The sequence below is a fragment of the Bombus affinis genome, chromosome 6 (assembly GCF_024516045.1).
Source record: "Bombus affinis isolate iyBomAffi1 chromosome 6, iyBomAffi1.2, whole genome shotgun sequence".
Taxonomy (NCBI): Eukaryota; Metazoa; Arthropoda; class Insecta; order Hymenoptera; family Apidae; genus Bombus; species Bombus affinis.
Genome location: NC_066349.1, coordinates 10,152,617 through 10,176,642, shown reverse-complemented (window position 1 = coordinate 10,176,642; position 24,026 = coordinate 10,152,617). Strand labels below are relative to the sequence as shown.

Genomic DNA, 24,026 nt, shown 5'->3' with positions numbered 1-24,026 from the left:
AATGTTTCATATATTTGGTTGTCCGGAAAGTGTCTTTCTTTCGCAAACGTGTTCTTTACAACAGCGCATCTTCATACAAACGTGAAACCAAGTGTGTGAAATGTCACGGTGTTTATCTCAACAGAACAAAATGGATTGTACGTAATTCGACAAGTAATATAAACCAAAAAACATTGCGCATAAAACGAAAGAAACTTTTTGGACAACTAAATATATATAGGTATTTTCGCCAGAATTAACGTTGATTTTTATTTAGATAGACACGTAATTGTTTAGATACATCTACTTTGACTTTAATAATATCATCCGATATTATTAAACCTTATACTTGAATCTAATTAATTAGCACGCAAACGATACGATACAGGCAACGATCTCGCGAATATCTTTTGTAGCGCCGTATTTTCCCATATTACGTGCGAGCATTCGCACTTTGCGTATCGCTGTTGCGATTGGTGTTAAACGTTTCACGTCGGTGAAGCTGAGAAATACTCGTTAATTTCGACGAATATGAATTAAATTGGTTGACAAACGATTTAGATTTACCGTCGGGTTATAACAAGATTATAACAAGGTGTAATAAATATCGTTGTTACGATCGACATCAAAGATTTCACGTTAACGAGTAAAGGAATAGTCGCGAACGACGATTAAAGTCGATAGTACGAACTGGATTGGCTGATAATCGATTTCAATTTACAACGCTTACGACTCCGTAAAGGAATAAAAACTTCGTGTGCTTTTTAATTTTCACTTTCTTGCAACATTTACGTGGCATTCCTCCGAATCATGGCGTGTAATCAACGCAGGCGTACCTTTAGTGATTTCGACAGTTTCCTCGTGATACCGATTAAAACACGTCTTTCGGGTTTCTTTTGCATCTCCGCAGGTTGAACAGGTTTATTTGTCGAGAGACGCGATTAATCATGCTCGGCACTCGCGTTTCTAGCGCTCGGACTGGTCTTTTTCGGTGAAAGTGAGTTCGAGGGGAAGAGAGAGATTAATAAAACAGGAACCTGTGCTTTTGGAAACGTCCAGTTACATTTTGTCTGGGGTTAATAAACCAAGTTCTTCGATAGAGTTTCCTTGTCGTAGTTGATTAACAGGTCTGCTAAATTGTAATTCGATTTGTTTTCATTCGAAGAGGGAAAACGATAAAATCTTCGTAGATAGAATCGACCCTTTTGCGCTCTATCGATTTTGTTCCAGCGACGATGTTACTTTTTATATTTTTTATATCGATGCAAGGAAGGGAAGGAGGCTACCGCAGAAAATAAATTTGCAAATATTTCGAGCGTTTTCTTTTCCCAAACAAAATCCTTGATTTCGAAAAGTTGTTGTCTTTTTACAAACGTACAAAATACGGAATATGTAACAAAGTAAAAGAACCATTAAAACGTACGGAATACTAAAAGAAACTGGGAAATATAATTATGCGAGTAACTCTAATGCCGGAGTAGCCGATCGAGCGTAATAATTTTTAAACCGAAGACAAGCTACCGACTCTCTAGGCTTTTTGGAGCACGTCCAATTTATTGAGACAAGTAACGGTAGCCACTTACTGTTAAACGATTTACTGTATGGAAAGTGTCTTGCAAACTATCACTGTGTAGGAATTGGTAGAGTTGAACTACAGGTTCAGCCGGTTAACAGCGAATGGTTTGGGAACTACTCGACTAGAAAAATTGCACGAAACGAATTTACTCGACCGAATAGTTTTACCGAACCGTTGGACAAAATTTTACTGCCCACGCGCGATAAGTTGCTAAATATAGGTTGTCCGCAAAGTGTTTTTCTTTCGCAAACGTGTTTTTTACAACAGCGCACCTTCGTACAAACGCGAAACCAGTCTGTGAAATGTCGCGGTGTTTATGTCAACAGAATAAAATGGATCGTACGTAATTCGACGAAATAATATAAAACAAAACGCGTTGTGCGTCTATTATTTCCTCACAAAACGAAAGAGACCTTTCGGACAACCTAATAACTCGACGTTCGATTTAAATCGACTCTTAACCCTTAGAGTGCTGAATACTCGCGGCCTATGCGGTCGCGCTGACGATCACTGTGGACGGAATACTTTTTCGTTAGACTGAACTCTGTTGATTGACTATTCAAAGCTCAAATCGTAATAAGTTATAGTGATTATTTTGCACGAGATTACATGACTCAAGGGCGTTATATTTTAGTATTAATTATTTATTATAAACATTGAAATTTACAATAAACTAGAATTTGGGTAATAAACTAGAAAACTAAATTTAGTAAATATAACACGAGTTAATAATTCAGTTGCGTGTGAAACATTTCAAAACAATTATCGATACATAATCCGACATCGCATTTTCTGCATTCTCTTATTTTTCACACAAACAACACATTTTCTTCTTGATAATTAGATTGGGCTTACTGTCCGCGAAACAGGTAGACAACTGTTATAACGAGGCATTATTGGCATTTGTTTACTGCCGTTACTAAGGAATGCATTTATATTTATCTCGCACAAACGTAATAGTATTACTTCTACGTAGGTGTTCGGAAAAATTGACAAACGCATATATGCGTCCTTAGTCCACACCGATAGCTTTCGCCAGACGCATATACGCGCCCATAGCACTCTCACGGTTAAAAAACACAGACGCCTAAAGTAACGATATACCGAGTCGCGACAAATATCGATAGATCCATAATGTTTCTCCGAACGAAATGAAACCCCTGGACCGATGCCACCCTCGAAAATTGAGTTTCTGTCTAGCAGCGAAGGGGTCGGAATACCGAGACGGATTTTGCACGATCAGAGATCGGCCGAAAATTCAGGCTGGCGAACCATCAGGTAGCCGGGTCGAGTGATCTATAGATCGGCGACGGATCCACCGGCCACGTATCCGTAGGAATGCCCAAATTGGTTTGGTCGGCCGCGGGTTTATAGACGTTGCAGGCCGCGATCACGCGGTGGAATCCAATTAGGCGAGCAATAATGGAATCAAAGAGATCCTTTGGACGCTTCCTTCGCTTCCTTCCCTGTCCACCATCTTCGCCTCTCCGCCCGCATCTTCGATACGTGGGACTTGAGAGGATCCGTTTATCTCGTTCGCCTCGTATTTGTTTTTCTATGAAAATGTCGGTCGGTTAGGAGGAACGAAGCGAATGAATGATTAAAACGCTCGACGACAGTAACGGGCTCGTTGATGGCCAGGAAATACCAACGATGCCGTTTTTTACAGCGACGATAAAGCCGTCAGCTGTTTTATTAACGTGTTATATGGTTGGAATCGATTTGCATGGTGTCCAACTATGTTTGAATAATTTCTTCTCTGCTTTCTCTCGCTTATACTATACGTTTTTTCTTCGCCGCTTTTTATTGCAAGTTGGAACGACGATGATGTCTTAACCTGATTTTCTAATCTTCCGGGTCGTTGATCCTCGCAGCTACCAGAAAGCGAAGCGTGGAAATGGTCCATCGATCGAGTCGTCGCTCCCTTACGCTTCACCGTACCGACGACACATAGTTTTTGCCGTCGTATTTTTTACTTTTCCGTTTATTGTCGCGGCGAGAAAGATACGTACCAGGGGAGGAGCGATTCGGCTCGTGGAAAAGCTTGGGAGTTTTCCATCGTGGCACGCATGGGAATAACCAAGTCGTCGAAGGGAATCGAGATTTAATCTTTTCCTCGGAGACTTCTATTTTTAGAAGATATTCCATCGTGGAAAATTCATCTATTTTCGCCGAAGTATGCTTCACGTATTTTCAATTAATAAAAGAATATGATCGGAGCTCGCGTGTAATATAGGGTGTTTCGGAATATACGATACAATCGGTAAAAAGGTAATTTCTCGCGGTAAAAGTATCTTACGTCTTACGGTTGTACCACGATTTCAGAAATATATATAAAATATATAATATACATATAGTAACCTTGTATTACGTAAATCTTCCAATTGAAAAACTCAAGATTTTGGATTCCGATCGTAACTTCCCTGTTGTTTCAAAAGCGAAGAAAATTTCTATCATAGAGCGATCGTGATCCGTTTAACCGCGACATAATCAAGTGCATGCTTATTCGGAGAAGATTCAAAGCCGATTTTTTCGAAAACAAAGCCTCGAATGAACAAGATTTGTTCCATATTTTCGACTTATTTTCACCTGCTGCAGATTGTACCACGAACACTGGGACACTCTGTAGAATGTTACCTGTATAATAATAATACCATTGGTACAATCAAAGTTTTCTTGTTATCGGTGCAAAGCGTACAAGAACTGAAACCAAACAGAAAAAGTTCCTTCAAATCAAATCGACGTTGAAATGGTCGGGAGAGACGGTAGAGACGTTTATACTGGACGCATCGCGGAATATACGTCTCAATCGAATCGATCGTAAGCGACGTTGGGGCGTCCATGGAACGATCGATAACGATCCATCGCGTCTCTTTCTTCGGGATCGAGAAGCGATCAGGCCTAAGGCGGTTGTTCGATCGGCGATCGGAAACGATTCGAAGCGGCCCGAACGAATGAAGTGGCGATACGTGCGCGACGTGGCCGATAGTTTCATCCGGTACGGTGGCTCGATCGCGGGATCGATAATCGATCTCGAGGCTCAACCGTCCCCTCCGTGGCGCCTCTTTTCCATTTCGCGTTTCTGCTTTCTCTTTTCGCTTTCGAGTCATGTTTCCTTTCGAACATTTCATGGATTAATCCCCGATTTACTTATTCGAGAATGTTAATCGCCGATCTGCTTATGCGAGAATGTCAATAAGCGGCGATCAAATGGTAATACGGAGACTTGTCGTGAATTATTTTTGCAAAAAGTCTTTATAGCTAATCAGGCAAAGGTTTTTCTGAATTCGCGTAAAAATCGAAAAGTGTGGAAATGCACATAGTATGCAAAAATGTATCAAATTTATAGAGCAAAGTGCTCGTTGTAATATTTGGTGGATGAAGCAAGTCTCTGCTTATATTTCGTTTGCGATAAATTTGTATAAAAATTTGCGATGTAGGTACTAGAGACGTTCGTCAATTTTTCTTCATCTTTTGAAACACGAAAGAATCGTTGATAGTACGATTTCTGGCTTCGACTTGATATCAAAGTCGTTAAAACTCTTTTCGTTTGCTCCGATCTCGCTGCCCAGATTGGGGCGTAAAGGTTCGAAGACCGTAGCAGGTTAATTTCACTCTCACGGAGGTCCATTAAGATGCTCTTATTTTAGAAACTTTCCCTTCTTTCTCAAGTTTGCTAGTTGCCTAATTAATCTAAATAAAAATCCAAGTACATCAGAATCGAAACTTTCCAAACTGAAAAACTGAAATTACCCTCTGCGAGAATCAGCTAATCCTACAAATCTAACAATTTCACGATTCTCTCCATTTCTTATTATTTTTCAAGTAAAATTCGAACAACGTCTCTTTAGAACGCGTTAGCCAATTAACCTAAATAAAACCTTGTTTTACACGGATACAGATCTTCCCAAACTGGAGAATGAAAATAAAAATAAAACCAGTCATTTTGTTAATTTGTTAATTATCCACCTTTTGTCGAAACTAAAATTCGTAATCAGTTTCCCTATTCAGAATCGATCGTTAAATTGAAAGAACGCCTCTTTAGACCACGTTTCCTAATTAACCTAAATAAAACCTTGTTTTACACGGATACGGGTCTTTTCCAATCGGAGAATCAAAATTACCATTCACTTTGTTAATCTGTAAATTACCCACCTTCCCTCGAAACCAAAATTCCAAGTCAATTTCTCCATTGAAAACCAATCGACAAATTCGAAGAACGTCCTTTGTAGACCAAGTTCGTTAATTAACCGAAATAACGCCTTGCTTCACAAACTAGGAAATTGAGATTACCATCTCGTCGTAAGTCCGTTAATTATCCACCTTTCCGCGAAACCAAAATTCGAGGTCAGTTTCCTCGTCCAAGTCAGATTGGCAATTTAAAAGGCAAACCTAAATAAAACCTTAAAAATAAGACTTGGATACAAATCTTGCCAAACTGGAGAATTAAAATTACCATTCACCTGTATCTATCAGCTCTGTAAATTACACACCTTTCCACGAAACTATAGCTGGGAGCTAGTTTCCTGCTCGTCCAAGACCGATGAGCAAATTCGAGGAAGCCTGTTTCGAGAACTCGTCATCGGAAGCGTTCCTTTTCCCTCGCGAGAAGCTCGCCCGGAATGCCTTGGAGAACAGGGCGAAAAACGGACCGTGAGATAAACGGAAACTAAGGAGGAAACGAAGAAAAAAAGAAAAAACGGAAGGTAGAGAAAAAGGAATCGTCTGAAACGGTGGTGGTATCAGCGAAATCTGTCCTTGGTTATTTAGCACCGGACGAAGACGGAAAGCTTCGATTCCGCTCCCCTCTTCGGTTCCTTGCCGTGTAACCCCAAAATTTCGATTTCGTCGCGGGCCCCAGGTATTTTAACGAGGCCGATATTCCGTGTCGGCGCGCTGCCGAAAGGACACCGGACGACGGACCGACGAGACGACCGGTCGCGCAACGCGCCTGAAAAAGACGTGAAACCATTGGTCAACTACGAGAGAAACGAGGATGAAGATACTCGGAGAAAAATAAAGGGAGAGGGAAGGTCCGAGGAAAGGGTACGCGATTTCGGGACTAATCTGGCCAATTAAAAAGAGCCGAGAGATGGGCAGAGGCACGGTGGATTCTCGAATCCGGCGATGGTATTCGCTAATGAGCGCTTCTCTCTTTCTCTCTTCGCGCTAACGTTCGTTCGCCCATCTTTTTCCTTGTTAGAGCCTCTCCTCTCTGCCGTCCCCTCGATTTAGACTTTCTCCTGACCATCGACTCCTGGAAAACGTTAATTAGACGCGCTACTTTTGCGTACGCGGCCAAAGATCTCGCGGCTAATTGGACCGGGCATAGCGGAAATTTTCCATGGGACGCGCGTCGGTTGGCCGTTTCTTCAGGATGGCAGGCGAGCGTGAGAAATTTGTCGCCACTACGAGCAAACAGGGAAGAAATTGTTTACGCGGTTCGATTTTTCGGCGTTTCAAGAGAGACGCTTGTGGGAGAATATGGCGGAATAGGGGAAGCTTTTTGTCAGATGTAGGGGGAACGATAACAAACGGGGGAGCGGCGTCGCGGATCGATTTTCGCTTTGGGGATCTTAAAAGGGCTGGAACAGCCGGAACTTGGTCTTTGTAATTGTTTATGGGAATTGCAATCTTAATTGGGTGGGAATCGCGTCGCAATGGAACGTATGGTGCGTTACGTCTCTCGTTTTAGTAGTCGCCGTCTCAGTTTGTTAATATTTTTGTTTGTTTGGTGAAATTATTAACGCGCAGCTGCTTTAACGTTTCGAATATGCTGGTCGGTGCAACGAGTATTTCGTGAAACAAAGGCTGTCGTGAATGAACGACGACTGAGGACACGTATCGACGACGATATTGTTTTCAGTTTCATCGTACGTTTGCGTTTAGAGGAAACGATTTACGAAAATGCGCTCATAATTTAAAGGGTTATCATCGTTTGAGAAAACGAAAACTCGAGTCTATCGCATGACGATTCCTGGAGAAGATTTAATCTAATAGTTTGGACAACGGGATAAAATTGGAAAGGATAGGATAACCGTATAATGAAACGAGTTAGGCTATCGAAGGAAGTAATCGAGGATCTCGAAAGAGGGAACTTCGTAGCCGCGTTGTTTTATCTATTCAAGCGCACCTGCGCGTCTTCCTGCTTTTCTTGCCGAGGGCCGGGCAGTCCTCGTTGCATTGCAAATGCGGATTGTTCACGACCTAGCCTAACGAGTCTCGGTGAATCGTATTCGTGAATGACGAATAATTTCATTTGATCGTAAAATTTATTCGTCTTCACCGATATTGCTGTCTATTTTTCTATTCGTGGAGCGAATATAATTAAACGAATTGTAATAACTTTTTGACAAAATACTACACAACAGGAACAAACGCGGGTCAAATGTAAGAAGCTACGAAAAGTATTTTCCAACTAGCTGATACAGCCTGCCTTTGGTTGTGACTTTATGTCATTTTTTTCAATAGTATAACCGACGATTTCGTGAGTTTCTATTGGCTCGGCATACGTCCTGTAGTCCGCGAACCAACATCGATCGTTGCACAGCAAAGTCGCCAAAATTCTAACACGTTGCACGAAGAAAAGGAAACACATTGCTCGGGGGCGGGATCGTATTGTCCCGCTATACCGGTGGCAGCGATTCTAAATAAAACAGCGCAGAGGATCTCTGTTCCGTTGCGAATATCCGTAAACTGCGTCTGATTCATATTTCCGCCTCTGTTTCTTTTTCTCATGGATCGATGTTTCGCATACCCAAAGCTTACTCGAGAAACGCTCTTTAAAATGATAGAAGCCTGGTCAAAATTCAGCCAGTGGCTGTTGAGATTAGCCGGAAGGTACGGACGCTTGTCGGTAACTTCATTTTGTAACACGTATAGAAGATAAAGCGTTTCTTTATCAGATTATGCATCTCATTTTCATAGTATCGAATTTTTCCTGTCCTGCGAAAATATTGGCAAATTGCATGAGATTTAACGCACTCAAAGTTCATTCGTATGTAACGCGATTAATTGGCATGTAAATGCTTCAATGAATACAATGGCGTACGAATACCTTTCGCAGTCACTGTAGTTATTATTTATGCAAGTAGATAGATAACGAATGGCCGTGGCGTGATTTTGTTATATTTGCTGCAATTTATAAACAACAGATGGCAAAGTTTGAATTCCAAATGACAAATTAACGGGATATTCGCGAGTAAATTTATTCACCAACGAAAGTTTTACAATAACGTATTTATTCGAACAATTACCTAGATAAAAATTTATTCTACCGGCCGTGTCTTATCTTCGGCCGCCACTGCCGCCGTACCGATTTATCCTCGTTTCTCCGGAGAACCGATGGGACAAATCTACGATAGGTGGCCAAGAGGAGGCGGCGAGCCTTTGAGACATTTGTCCGTCGGTGTTCTCTCACGTTTGCGCAGCCCCCGAGAAGAGGAGGTGCCGCGCGATATACAAGCGGCCCCATCGTGTCCGCGACTACCGGTCGCCGCTCTAATTGGCACGATTTATGTCCGCCGCGGGTCGCGCGTCTTCTCGCCCTAGCTGCTCGATCAACGTCCACCCAAATTTTCGTGCTTTCCTTTTACTTTGACGAGTGGAATGTCTGTTGCCGCCAGCCATAGAGATATTCAAGGAATCGGAACTTTAAGCCGATCCAAAGGGTTCAATTCTGGACCTGCGTTGAGACGCGAAAGATGGTGAGACTGCGGAGAAGCGTACGGTATATACAGGGTGTTCGGTTACGGGTGTGAGGAAATCCGAGGGGTTGATTCTTGAAGCCGAAACAACACAAAAATTAAGAATATAAAAAGATATAAAAATTGCGTTTTTTTTTTTTAGTTATTGACAAGTAAAAATTGTCGGTGTATGTGTAAAGATAAATGTATATATCAGAGAACGTGCTGATTAATTAACTCCGTAAAATTGGAACGCATAGAAACACGACACAAGTGCGAATGCTATTTCTTTTTTTAATTCGCTACTTACTATACACGGTGTGCCGTCTAACTTTAGTATCCGAAATATCTCGCTTGACTTCGATGGTATTGAAAAGTGTTCCAGGAACAAGTTGGACGATTTCCGGGGCTAGGTAATTTGACACGATTAGCTTTCAGCGTAGGTGAACGCCTGGAGGAGATACGACCGTCGTCGATGTTTCTTTTAACGGTATCGTATGTTTTTTAACACATCGGTCGATCCGGATGAACGTTCTCTGTAAGAAAGTAGCGACCTATTTAAGTCAAAAAATTATTAGCAGATTTGTCTTTTATACAAAAAAAGGGGAAGGTTTTCGTTTAAAAAGATAACGCAACTGCAAAGATGCACGCGCACTCGTTCACCTTCTTTCTCCCTCATCTTTTCCTCGTATCGTTATCGAAATTAAATTAAAAGTGTGTACACCCTGTATATAGAATTTGAGTTTATTTATGCCGTCTGCTTAAGATAAATTTTATGCACGATCTGGTTTCCCTTTCGAGATGTTGAATATTAATCATGTATCCGGATAATGTGAAATTGATAACTGTGTAAAAACTGGTACTGATCAAGTTCGACTCTTGAGAGGTTCATATACATATAGTGACGGATAAAAGAAAGTTTATAAAATAAGGAGCAGGTGTACAAAGACCATAGTTGAATAAAATGAATTTATATTTAATAAGTGCAGCGAATAAATGTAATGTGCAATACCACGGAACAAATGGCTCTTACTAACGCGATAAAGAGCTTTTCGAGCACAAGTTACTAAGACTCCTATCAATTTTAAATCTCCTTTTATCCGCCACTGTTTTTGTAAGTTCTAGAAGGCTCCTAAAGAGCCGCCGATGTTGGAATCTTCGAGAGAACGAATCCTCATTTAACCATCGAGTCGCGAAACGAACCTGCGAATAAGGCCTGGTCATTTAGGTCTGCGTTAGGTGTTGATGGTTGAAAAGAATCTAATTATCTTTGAACCGAGACTCGTCACATCGATTCGGCGCAAGTATTTCTTCGAAAATTCTTGCGCGTCACGTTCACGACGCTTTCAAAGGGTAGCGACACACTTCCTGCACCCTAAATTCGTCAATCGAAATTCTCGACTCGTAAATCAACCAACTCGTGCATAATACACGTACAAAAAAAAGCAGTTTGAATCAACAACTTTGGGATAGAAGTAGAGGCGCTTCGAACACGCCATGGAAAATAATTTCAAGCTTGTCGAGGCGTGTCGCGGCGTGTTAGGCTCGCGTGGCACCAGAGCAGATTCGCCACGCGTTCTCCACCAAGATCGAAGAGAGGAGAACGAAAGAGAAAGAGAGAGAGAGAGAACGTATTCGTCCAATTAATAGGCTGAATTATCGCGTAATCGATGGAAATTCGTTAGGGACTAGGAGATATCGGAGACGAGCGTGGCCAGTTAATAAATGCGCGGCGACTCGGTTTAATGCGGCTAACCAGTTTCCGGCGCGTCGCAGAGCGGGACGAGGACGACGACAGACCGACCAGCAGGTGCACATGCTCGCGCCGGCTAATCTACATGCCTGGAATGCCGGTAAATTAAGGAGCCGTCGTCCTCTTCCAGCGCCCCTGCATTCGACAATTAAACGGTCCCTCGTTACTTTCCCATTATCTGATTCTAATATTTCTCGCCCGGTTGAAAAGTCGCGGATCAAAACCTTTCCTCTTCGTCTTTTTTTTTTCCTCTTTATCTGGACCTTCGGCAGGATATTCAGATTACGTGTTCGAAAGTCGACGATCTCGAATCACGTTTTTCGTCGTTGATTTTGGTTTCGTTTCGGCAGGGTGGATTTAAGTCGATGAATGACGATAAACAGAATTGGGATGGATATTCGGTTTTGATATTGTTAGTATGCGGTCTTCAGCATGTTGGTTTTCAACGAACCATATGGGTAATTTCAATGCAAATATCGTTGCGCTCCTCACGACCATTTTATCATCACATTGGAATGGATTTAATTTGGAAATTATGTATGTGATCTTTTCGAGGTGTTGGTTTTAAATAAATGGACACTTTCGATGCAGATATCCTTGTATTTTTTATACGTATTTTGTTATTACATTCGCTTCTCTAACGTGTTCCTTCGTGTGTTTCTCGACGTTTGAATTTCTCGCGAATTTCCTGAACATTTTAATTCTTTTATCTTCTACTTTACCCTTTTCCTCTCTCACATCTTCCATTTGCTAATTTGCGCATCGACGATTTATTCACTGCGGCCCAAACAAGTGTATACACTTACAGCTTTGAAAGAAAGTTAATAATAAAGAAAATTCTTCGACCATTGCGTTTACTTCTCAAAACTACTCTCCGCGATTAGCTAATTTGCGTATTCGAAACTCATGCGCTCCAGCTCAGGAAACGCCATGTACGCGAGACGATTGTTCCTATGTCGTGACTTCTGTGTCCGACTTGATCGCAAGAGAAAATAATTTTACCATTTTTTCCAATTTTACGTAACAAAGATAAACCTAAATTCCGCCATCTCAAATTACCTACACCCTAACAAAATCTATTACAAAATTACACTATACCATTTTATTAACTAGATCGAAGTTTCAGATACTTTCTGCCTTTCACTGTTACCGTCAGTTTGAAGCATAAGCATAAAAGTTTATCAGTTTCTCCGTGACATTATGCGATTTTATTCGTTCACATCCTCTGCTGCAATATTTTATCCACCTTAAACAAACTGGTATTTCAAACATTCTATACTTTCCCTAATAACTGTCCTAAGACTTCCGGCGTAAAAGCGATACCGGAATTAACAAGAGAATTCCACGGCCACTTTTTATTTACTCCAAACTCTGTCCACTTCGAATTTCGTTTACCTGCAAAAGCTAGTCTCGTCTATCAACGATTCTTTTTGTCCGCCATGCGCTATCGATCTTCAATTCCAATGAACTTCTACCCGACCCGTAGGATGACGTTATCGCCAGAACGTAGCATAGTGCACGTTATCCGCGTCTCTAATAGCCATAAATAATAACACAGCCGCTCGCATTGGTCGCGTTTCCTGGTCACCCAGGCACACGCGTGTGCGAATACGACACGCGGAGGCGAAGAATTTATCGGCGTCGCGCTCGGTCTGCCTAGCTGCCCTCGACCGGCTCGTCCCTCTTCCGCTCTTCTTTTCTACCCTGTTTCGCATTGGCCACCCGACGCGAACCGGCCATAAACAGCGGATAATCCTAGAACGAGGTGGGCGCGGTCCACAGGGAAAGCCGCGACACGATCCGTGTGGAAAAGGATGAAAAGCATGCGCCGAGGCCATAGAACGTTCCGTAATTCACGTCACAGGCCCTGCGTCCAGGTCCAAGTGAAATGGTATTCACAGACAGTTAATTTATTTCGCGATCGTCCCGGAATTTATTTCGGTCGATGGTTCGAGATTTCTGAAATAAATCACAAACCGAGTTTATTATTCCTTGAAACGTGTCTCGGAATATTAAAGGGGCTTATAGATCTTGAAAGGGCGTAGGTGGAATAGCGAGTTCTCGGAGGTTCGAAGTGTTCGTAGAAAGATCGATGATCCCTGTATCAGAATAATTGTAACTACAAAACGACGTTTTTCTAACTGACCTTGCAATTTGCACGTATCGTTTGTTCGAAATATCGTAGATTCGACAAAAATAATTTTCACACGTTCGAGATATGAATTACGTTTACATGAATCCCGATAAAACACATATTGTTTTCTGTTGCACTAATCGTGCTTCGGTAACTTGCACTTGTCGAAAAATTGGAAAAAGAAAAAGAAAACATAGAAAAGAGCGTAAATGGTAGTACGTGATATGTTTGATGGACGATCGAACGATATCGAGAGGAGGAATTCGCGAGGACGCGATCACGCGAGACGATTTCCTACGTTTGATCAGGTAATCGATGAGAGACATGGTGGATGCGGTTAACGGATGTTTGCGTTTACTTGCAGAGGCGGGAAGTTCATCACGGTGGGCGACAGAATTAGGTTGCCCGACGACGTGACGATGGGATACATTATCGAGTATCTGCTGAAAAAGCAGCTCACAGTCGTCGAGCAGTTCCATTCTCATCTGGAACCGATGAAGTTCCTCAACAAGGACACCTTCGGCGAGCAGGTAAGTGAAACGTTCGAATGACTGAATTTTATTCCCTAGAATTATAGAACTCTAATAAATAGAATAGATATTTTCTGTTATTTTATATATACTGCTGTTATTTTTCAATTAAATATTTCGTTTTAAACCTGTTGATTCATTCGTGTCGCGCGTACTTTACTTTATGACGTAAAGTGTTAAACAAAATAAAGTCGGTTAGAGTTTTGCAGTAATTGCAACCAGATAGTTCCGAGGATCCTAATACTTGTGGCTTGCAGTGTATTTCGATTTCCCGACGACTCCATAATTTCGTAATTTCTTCGATCGTTTCGACCTTATCGTTGAAATTCTACGACGCGGTCGGGAATTCGTGTAATTTCACATTTTTCCAATTCTATTTCTTTTCTGTACTTTCTTCTTCAAACTTTCACGGTCGCAGAGCTCTATCTTTAATTTTATACGATACGGTTTCTACGCAATGTATGACAAATAAATACGCTGTTAGTCGAAACTATTATAGTTGATATTAGGTCTCTCGCGTACAGACAGCAGAAGGCGACGAAATTATATTTCCGCAAAATTCCACGGATTTGCTCAAGTCCTTAAATACTTGGTTCCGCGTTGAAAATGGTAATTCGCGGCGCGTTCGTCGAAGCGAGTACCGTTCGCGCTCAATCTCGGCTGCGTTCCACCGGCGGTGATTAATTGATCCGGTACGAGGCGGGGGATTAAAAGAAAGCCACGGCAGAGGGGCACAACGGGGGAATTAAGATCGTACGGGTCGCAGTGTGAAGTCTAATCGCGGGTAATGGAATAATCCCCGCGATGAATCACCGTGGCTGCTGCTGCCGCCTCTTTCCTCGCTCGTACGCGAACAATGACCAATTGATTCGATCGTCGCGTTCTCCGTTCTTCCGGAGAACGCCGACCCCTCGAACTAACTCACGCAACCCGAGCAGGTGATCGCCTTATGTTTACGCGCGGTCGTCGCGTACACCAGGTGTTATTTGCTATTACCTGCACATTTTCCAAGTTCCCCTGCCTTCGAACGCAACGTGCCGTTTTTATTAACCGGTCTGGTGTTGACAGTCGAATATCATTTTCTTATTTCATTCAATTTGGACGAGTTCTTTTTCGATAAGTGGTAGAAACAAGTATATCTCGAGATATATAGCTGTTTCTACCGTTTAACAAAGATACCGTGCATGTCAAATAAGGAAACGATATTCAGCTGTCAACATCAAATTGGTTCGTTAAAATGGCAAACCGTAAGGAAGATCGTTCGAATTGAACGAAATAAGAAAATGATATTCTACCGTGAACAGACGAAACGTATCTCGAGGTATATAGCTGTTTCTATCGTTTAGGAAAGAAACCGTTTGAATGAAACAAGAAAAATGATGTTCATCCGTCAACAGCAGATCGGATCGCAAAAATCGCACGTACTGAAACTACTGCGAGATTATTGAAATTTACAACAGCCGGAGGAGAAATTCGAACAATTACAATTGAGATCAACCCATTAGGATGATAATCTAATAATTTCCATAATTTTCAACGATGAAACTCCAAAAGGACCGCAGAGGGTTAATAATATTCCGTAACACAACGAAATTAGATTACCCGTCGGCGGTATCTAAACACTCTGATAGATCGTTAACAACAAGGTATTGATCGATTCGTGGGTTAATTATAGATTCATGGATTAATTCCGGCGAAACGTAGACCGATCGGTTTCGATTAAAGCGAACGAGGGGCCAAAGTGTACGAGAACGTTGGAAACGCGCGTGCTCCGATTTCGACGAATCCGAAGATTCTTGAAAAGCTGACGAAGTAGAAAACGAGTATACATGAAAATTTCCATGGCTCTTAAGCTACGCAAGCGTATCGTCGAGCCTCGCAGAACAAATATTTTTATAGCGCTCATAGGCAGAACATGATCGGGCTTTTGGTCTCGCGTTTCATACGACCAGCGTAATACGTGTTGCTTGATTCTCGGCCTGGAATGCGAAAATAAGCAATATCGCGTTCCTTTCTGATGATCATGCGCGTCAAGCGTGCCATAATTTGCTCCCGATATAGAGAGATGTCGTAACGAAGCATCGATTAACGATACCAGTCGATGAAACAGCACGTAACCCTTGATATTTCAATGCAGATGATCAGTCACCAGCTACCAATCCCAACTGTCGCGATAATCTGTCAAAGGTCTACCCGAACAAAATTGTAAAACATCGCGCAACTTTCTCCTACGACGTTGCCACTGACCTCGTACTTGATGATCATAATTAAGATGAAAAAAGAAAATGTATGGAAATCAAGAAACGTGAAGTTGATTTCTAGACTAAATTAGACGTTACGGATTTTCTGTTGCAGGTGTCGTTCAGCTACTCGAAAGGTCCGAGGGACGAGTGGAATATTTTAAAGATCGACGGTTTCGACATGAAGGACGATCCGAAAAGGTACCATTTAATCAACATCGATATAGTAGAAAACTTCGTTTGTATGAACTCTGCTTATTCGAACGAAATTGGAAAGTCCAGTCGAACGAATTTTTACCAATTGCATCTATCTATTTGTGCGTGAACTCTTATTGTCAGGACGAAGAATCGCGGGTAGTGGGAAGTTGGATGGTCTCCATCGCGCGAACCGCGACTATATAAATCACTCGTTGTCAGAGAAATTCATACGAACGAAGTTTAATTTATCTGTATAACGGTAACAACACGGTACCTGTATCCTACGAATCCTCCTTTTACTCCGTTCTTTTGCATTTTTACCACTAACTTCACCAGGCCCGATCAAATGACCGATTTGAAAATTTAATTAAAAATTACGAAATTAAGAATACACTCGCTGTTATTCGAAGAATTTTAATGAAATTTCAAAACCGCTCGCTTGACCGGAGGTAACGTTAGTGTCAAAATATCTCTACCACCATCGTTTAACTATCAACGCCAAGGTTAAACCATAATCTATCGGTAGAACAGTTTCTACATCTCCGTACCTCGACGAGAATAATTCGTCCTCTGTTTCCATCCGCCTCGCGTTCATCCTCAATTTCCTCGGCGCTGTCTAATGTCTCTTTTTCAACCTGCTCGACAAAAGCATCCGGGAAGGTGTCGAGCCTCGACGGAGCTAATCTATCCTTTTCCTCATCGAGGCAAAGGGAGCACAACAGATAGCAGTCGAGCGAAGAGAAGGGGAAGAGTAATTAGCAGCGGACAGCTACGTGTGCCACAGGATCTTCCTGCTTTCGTCCTTTTCCCTCGTTTCGAGGGAACGCGTCGTTCCACGCGCGCATCTTTTTCCTCTCGTTTCTTCGACCCGGTTGCACAGCGCGGCGTAAAGGCTCGAATTGCTCCGGTAATTGCCCGGCCCGCGCGAACGAAAGCGGAAGGGCACCGAGCTAATGACAAAGATGCCACCGTGCACGCCGCGCTCTTAATTGACTTTATTATAATTACCAGTCGGACCGACCTTTTACGACCGACCATTTCCCCCTTTCACCGTTTCATTCTCCTCGCTCGAGACATTTCGCCGCTCGTTCTACCATTTTTTCCAGCCGACGGTTTTCCTAGGCACCGGCGGTTTTATTCTTGCCACGCGACCGACTTCGGGAAAGATAGGCGAACTACCGTTTCTATGAATATTAACGAGCCTTTCGCTGCTTCGCAGCGGCAGTCCGAGGAAAACAGATCTCGTTTCACGTGGAATTATCGATCAGGTGCCTGCTAACGTAACTAATGCCCCGATATTTCTTCGCTCCGCCATCGAGTTCGAAATTAATCCATCGTGCACGTCGAATAAACTGCTGCAACGAGAAGGCTGATCGGGGAATTTCTTAGTAATTCGAATAAATCAACCGGAAGCAAGTTGAAGTTCAGCCGAAACAAATTGCTCTTTGAGACGTATTATAAAGTCAGTCGGCCGATATTCCTACTAATACGCTTTCTCGCTTTTCCATGTGAAATCTGTACCTTCCTTTCTCTTTGATCTTTCAGTGATCTCGTAGGAAGATATAATTTGAACGCAGTCGCTCCCTTATTGCCTCAGAACCTCGAATCCCTAAACTCGACTAAACCGATTCTCTGTAATCCCAATTGTACGAGTCCCCGAGGGTAATCATATTCCATATTAAACCGTAATTAAATCAACGAAAACTAATTTAAAATTAACACGAATGTAATTACACTTTGGGCCGTATTATAAATCTATAGCCAATTAACGTTCGTATCTAGGGCTGAACTTTTCATTGCAAAACTACGTCTTTCTTTCTCTTTTCATCTTAATAAATACCATTACGATATAATTTTTTGATACAATTTAGACTTATTACTTACTGCAATCTTTCGATCTTTAAATCCGGCTGAATCTTCGATTCTCTGTAACCCCAATTCTCCGAATATCATACGGGTAATAACATTGCATATTACCATAATCAAACCAACGAAAACTAATATAAAATTAATTCGAATCTAATTACTCTTTGGATGGGATATAAATTTATAGCCATTTAATGTTCGTATCTAGGGCTGAACTTTTCATTGCAAAATTTGTACGTCTTCCTTTCCCTTTTCATCGTAATAAATATAATTACGATATAATTTTTTGATACAATTTAGACGGCAGCTGAATCTTCGATTCTCTGTAATCTCAATTCTCCGAATATCATACGCGTAATAATATTGCACATTATTATACTCAAACCGAACGAAACTAATCAATTAACGAATCAAACGAAAACTAATTTAAAATTAATTCGAATCTAATTACTCTTTGGATGGGATATAAATTTATAGCCATTTAATGTTCGTATCTAGGGTTGAACTTTTCATTGCAAAATTTGTACGTCTTCCTTTCTCTTTTCATCGTAATAAATATAATTACGATATAATCTTTTGATACAATTTAGACGGCAGCTAAATCTCCGATTCTCTGTAATCTCAATACTTTTGATATCATACGGGTAATAATATTGCATATTACCATAATCAAACCAACGAAAACTAATTTAAAATTAATTCGAATCTAATTACTCTTTGAATTGGCTATAAATTTATAGCCATTTAATGTTCGTATCTAGGGCTGAATTTGTCATTGCAAAACTTGTACGTTTTTCTTCCTCTTTGATTTCTCAATAACCTCTGAACAAATATAATTACGATATAATTATTTAATACAATTTAGACAGCAGCTGCCTGCTTATTACTTACTGCAGCAAATCTTTCGATCTTTAAATCCGTCTGCATCTTCGATTCTCTGTAATCCCAATTCTCCGAATATCATACGGGTAATAACATTGCATATTACCATAATCAAGCCAAGGAAAATTAATTTAAAATTAATTCGAATTTAATTACTCCTTGGACAGTATTATAAACCTATAGCCAATCAATGTTCGTAACTAGATACGAACCTCTGCACCTTTCATTACGAAACCTATACGCATTTCTTTCTCTGTAATTTCTCTGAAACTTTTTATAAAGTACGCTATTTCAACGAATATAATTATGATGCGATTCGTCGATATAATTTAAGTACCTCTACCCGCCTGTTACCGATTGCAGCAAATCCTTCGATCGTTAAATCCGGCCAAATCTCCGATTGTCTGAAATCCCAATTCTCCGAAACTCACAGGGTATTATAATACTGCAGATTGCCACGGTTAAACCGACGAAAACTAACTTGAAATTAATTCCAATCAAATTAGTACTATAAACCTCTAGCCAAAATTAATATTCGTATCTGAAAACGAACGTTCGTATCTTTCCATACAAAACCTACACACATCTTTCTTCCTCTTTAACTTCTCGATAATCTCTTAACAGATATAATTACGATACAATCCCATGGTAAATATAATTTCAACGTGGCTGTCTCTTTACTACAGCAAATCCCTACAATCGCTAAATCTGACTAAATCTCCGATTGTCTGTAACGCCAATCCTCCGAATCTCGATCGTAATATTCCAGATTACAACGATTAATATTCCTATGCTTGGAAGATCTAACCGATCGATCTTGCAATTTCCTAATCTCAATAGTTTCCAGCCTTAAATCAGCAACGTTCCAATCTGCCGCTGTTCCACTCAAACTTCCACCATTCCACACCCATAGCCGTGTCAACGTTACCAAACGTCGTGATCGCATGAAGATACGCTGGTCCACGTGTCGATATGTTCTAATTACAGATTCAGGTCGATCCACTGCCATCTGTTCCCACACGTACTCAATTGTCCGCACAGATGATGACCAGCCGGACAATCCGAATCGTAACAAGAAGAGAAATGCGCTCGATCTGCCGTTGCATCAACGGTCGGTTGTTGGTTGGCCATTGAGATCGGCCCTCGTCTCGACCTAATATCGTTGTAATTTGTTATCTCGTAGTATTTCTTTTTGTTGCGATATTTTGTACATAGGTGTAGATACGCGTCTACGTGGCTCCGTCGACGTTTATGAGTCAGGCAGGAACGTTTTAACGACAACGAACGTTTTTCATATTTTAGAAGACATATTTCCCTTGCAGATGCAAATACCAGAGAGTTTCCCTTTCTTTTCTTTTTTTTTTTACTGTGCTGTGATTTGTACATTTCAATCTCCAGTTGTTGTTATCCATCGAGAAACTTTCGACAAAGTGTTGAGCACAGAGCGGGGCGAGTGAATGAAAATTTCAGAGGTAAATGATAGGACAGAAAAAATACGATAATTTCGTGAAATAAGATTCACTGGATCACTGAACGGACGTTATACTATAATACAGGTAAGTAATTATCGGTAACGCGGTGAAAAGTACGTGGTATGAAAGTTGCCAGTACTCGGGGAATATCAATTTTAGATTTTCTTTCGTTCGTGTACCTTCGAAACGAGAAATCACGCGTACTATTAGGTCGTCCGAAAAGTTTCTTTCGTTTTATAAGGAAATAATGGATGCGCAACATTTTCCGTTTTACATTATTTTATCGAATTGCGTATGATCCATTCTGTTCTATCAAACTAAGGATTACAACGTTCGACAGCAACTTGAAGATGCGTTGTTGTGAAAGAAGTGTCGGTAAAAGAAAGAAACTGATATTTAACAACTGTACTCTCGTATTTTGCCGAAATATAAAATTTCTATTGTTGGATGAGTGTAATCAGGCATCGACGATTAACGAAATAGCGCAGCATGGTTAGGTATACGGTTGTTACGCTTTAGAAACGACGAAGGATGATAAAAGAACGCTGAGCTTCCCTCGAAAGTTAAAACACGCGCAAATAATCATTAGATTACGGATACCTATGCGAATTCACATTTCCGTGAAAATATTTGGAAGCTTTTAAGCTACTCCTGCGAAGAACGCTATTTTCCACATTTTACACGTCTTTGCACGATACATATTCTACGCAATTTTTCACCGATGTAATTTCCTACGAAATGCATAAACATCCGCGGTCTACGCGTTATTGCGCTTCTTTGCGATTAGCAAAAGCAACGATTTTTTGTTGCTCGTTCCAGTAACAACAGCGCAGGTTATCGAAAGGATATCTTTTCTTTAATTCAACAGTCCGTCGTCCAAGTTTCGTTCCTGTAGTCTCGTACTTGCGTATACTTTCGCATATTCTACCAACGAATATCAAGAGAGGCAAAATGAAGTTGGTTTTAATATTTTAGATTTTTCGCGGGAAACATTTCTCTTATCGTTCGTGGAGTTTATTGTATTGCCGCTGTATATAAGGAGTATATATTTGATGTTTGTATATATGGAAATTATTAAATGGAACACCCGGAGTTATCGTTGCAAGTTGGAACGTTTCCGACGACGCGGCTCGAGCAACGAGGAATTCTTCGTTTTTGGGATCCGCGTGGTCGAAAGCGGTGAAACTTCCATCGTGGAAGATCCATTCGATCGATAACGCTGGGTGAATTGGTTGTACCATATGATAAGAGAGTATTTGGCGACATTCTCGTCGTCGCGTGACGGAATTACCTTAAGCTAGTCTCCCGTGTAAAGAAGCAGATGGTCGTACCATGTGATATTTAATGGGTGTGAGTGGATTCGTGTTTCTGTGCCCGGTTCTGCGTTATGTAAGTTCGGGAAAAATCGGATGCAATCTTCGTTGTTTCGAATAGCCAGCGTTCCTTCTTTGTTCGAAAGACGAGAAGACAAAGAAACGTGGACAACGAGTAGAATTCAGTTTCAATTTTTATCCATTTAACCGCTTGTCTCGTCACTACGATTATTTACGCCGATTCGTATTTTTACAAACAGCTGATGGAAGAAAGAAAGGAAACTTTGTTTCGTCTGTTAAAACACTTTACCGACCGCTAGCGATTCAACAGCATACGCACGTCCGACCGGCAGCTCAGGCGCAGATTCTCCCTGGCGCCGGCTCTCTTTCGGTTTGGACTCTCCAATACCATTCTTTTTATTCATCGCGAACGGTACGTTTTTCAAATTAGTATAAAACTGTAGGAGCTTACAAAGCAACGCAACTGACGCAACCGAGCAAGATACCTTAGTACCAAATAACATATTACTGCTCAAATAATGAGAAAGATTGTCGGCGACAAAAAGCCGATTAATAAGCTATCGGTTGGTAAGCGTTGGTGACAAAAAGCCGATTAATAGGCTATCGGTTGGTAAGAGTCGGTGACAAAAAACCGATTAATCGGTTATCGGTCGGTAAAGTGTTAAATATTATAGCGAGTTTTCATCGAATATTTTATACGCATAATTCTACCTATTTGACGAATAGTTCCGCACATTCGAATTTTTCAAACTTCGTAACAGGGATTATAGTTTCTATCGCGTGGAAATTACGTTTCGGCTTTAACGTCCACTTTCGTTCTACGATTCGTCGCAATACAAATCATTTGTAAGATTTTCATGCGATATCGTAGAATTATTGAATGTAATACGCGCGATGTCAGAGCAAATTGAAGAGCAAATACACATAGATAATTATTAAAAGAATCATGAAGCAAGAGTTCGAAATTATCGATAAAATAATCATTCGTTCGATCAGTTGTTTGTCGGCTACAAAAATAACAATGATAGCAAAAAATATGATCCAAAGATAGATCGTTTAAATACAAGTGGTAAAAAACAATTTCATTGTCCTCGATTTTCTCGTTCTCGTTTTGCGTGCTATTGATCCAATCAGTGTGCAATATCGCGAGGTATATAAAGAGAGAAAGGAGAGAGAGAGAGAGAGAGAGAGAGAGAGAGAGAGAGAGAGAGAGAGAGAGAGAGAGAGAGAGAGAGAGAGAGAGAGAGAGAGAGAAAGGAAGAAAATAGTATTCGCGAACCGACGAGCAACAGTCGGATTAATTGTTCTTTCCGGCGTTGTATTACGTAGTGCACCTGTTGCGTTCGAGCATTGGGAAAAAAAGATCGGGCTTTTTGACGAATGGAATTGGAAAACATGGCGGATGTACGATTACGTACGTTGTAACAATGAAGTTTTATATAATACACTGTATCTATTATACGGTAGATCCGATTTTAGCCAGTTCTCATTACGATTCCTTTTCCGGTTTCCTTCTCGCTGAAAATAATTTGATTTCGTCATCATTTCCCTCGGGTGAATATTATTTCGCTTCGTGAACTTTTAATTAGTGGAATGTTTCGTTTTAGTAATTATTCGGCCCCGATTCGATCGATTTTGTGATTTCAGCTAGTTTTCAGAAACGGCAGGTCCTCTAGATCTCAATTTAAAGACGCGTCAGTAAAAAATAAAATAAAAAATAAAAAAAGAAAAAACACCAAAGGGGATTGTGCGTTTGAAGAGATCGCGGGATCGAGGGATGTAAGCGACTTCCTGTCCAAGTATCTCCATCTGTTCCGATTTGGAAGAGTCCGACGTCCAAGTCGGTAAAGTCGCTTCCTTCGTTCTTTGTTTTCGATCCTCTGCGCTTATGGGATCGTTTCGGACGATGCTCTATCGTAAATCCTACAGACGCGTCTTCTACAAGGAATTCGCGATAAAACAAAGGTACAATTGCGAGGAAGCTTCGTCGAAAATGCGTGCTTCGTCTCAAGTTTCAAACTAATAACGAAGATCGATGGAAGTAAGTATGTACATATCCAGCGAGACGTCGTGACTCCGTAAACGATCGTCGATCACGAAGGGAATTTAAGGTAAGTCCATAGTCGATAAAGCTGTAAAATCACTTATCGATAGATATTCTCTCCACGCATTTCCTAGTTATTTCATATCCCATCGAAAAAACCATCACGTAAATTACATCCCAAGTGTCAATAATTATTCGTTAGATCCAAAAACTCTTTCCAGAATTCCAAATAAAGTACCGTTACATTCAAAGAAGGAACACGATGCCACGTCTCTCGTCTCGAATAATCCTCTCCAATTACTTGCCTTCTCCGCTTTGCAATTAAGAAGAGCC

General features: G+C 41.1%; 1 protein-coding gene, 1 long non-coding RNA gene and 1 pseudogene across 2 annotated transcripts in view; 1 reads left to right on the top strand and 2 right to left on the bottom strand.

Moving 5' to 3' along the window:
• LOC126918052 (fringe glycosyltransferase) overlaps positions 1–23,115 on the top strand; it is a 118,760-nt gene extending 95,645 nt beyond the window's left edge. The window contains exons 7-9 of the mRNA XM_050725639.1: positions 13,492–13,657; positions 16,013–16,098; positions 19,831–23,115. Of these exons, the coding sequence (XP_050581596.1) occupies positions 13,492–13,657; positions 16,013–16,098; positions 19,831–19,888 (310 nt within the window). The 3' untranslated portion in view covers positions 19,889–23,115. The remainder of the gene's footprint in view (positions 1–13,491; positions 13,658–16,012; positions 16,099–19,830) is intronic.
• The window catches only part of LOC126918046 (uncharacterized), a 254,831-nt pseudogene that overhangs the window by 66,596 nt on the left and 164,209 nt on the right, over positions 1–24,026 (bottom strand).
• Positions 22,058–24,026, bottom strand: part of LOC126918072 (uncharacterized) — a 195,045-nt gene continuing 193,076 nt past the window's right edge. Inside the window, exon 2 of the long non-coding RNA XR_007711202.1 lies at positions 22,058–22,134. This is a non-coding gene — a long non-coding RNA (uncharacterized LOC126918072). The remainder of the gene's footprint in view (positions 22,135–24,026) is intronic.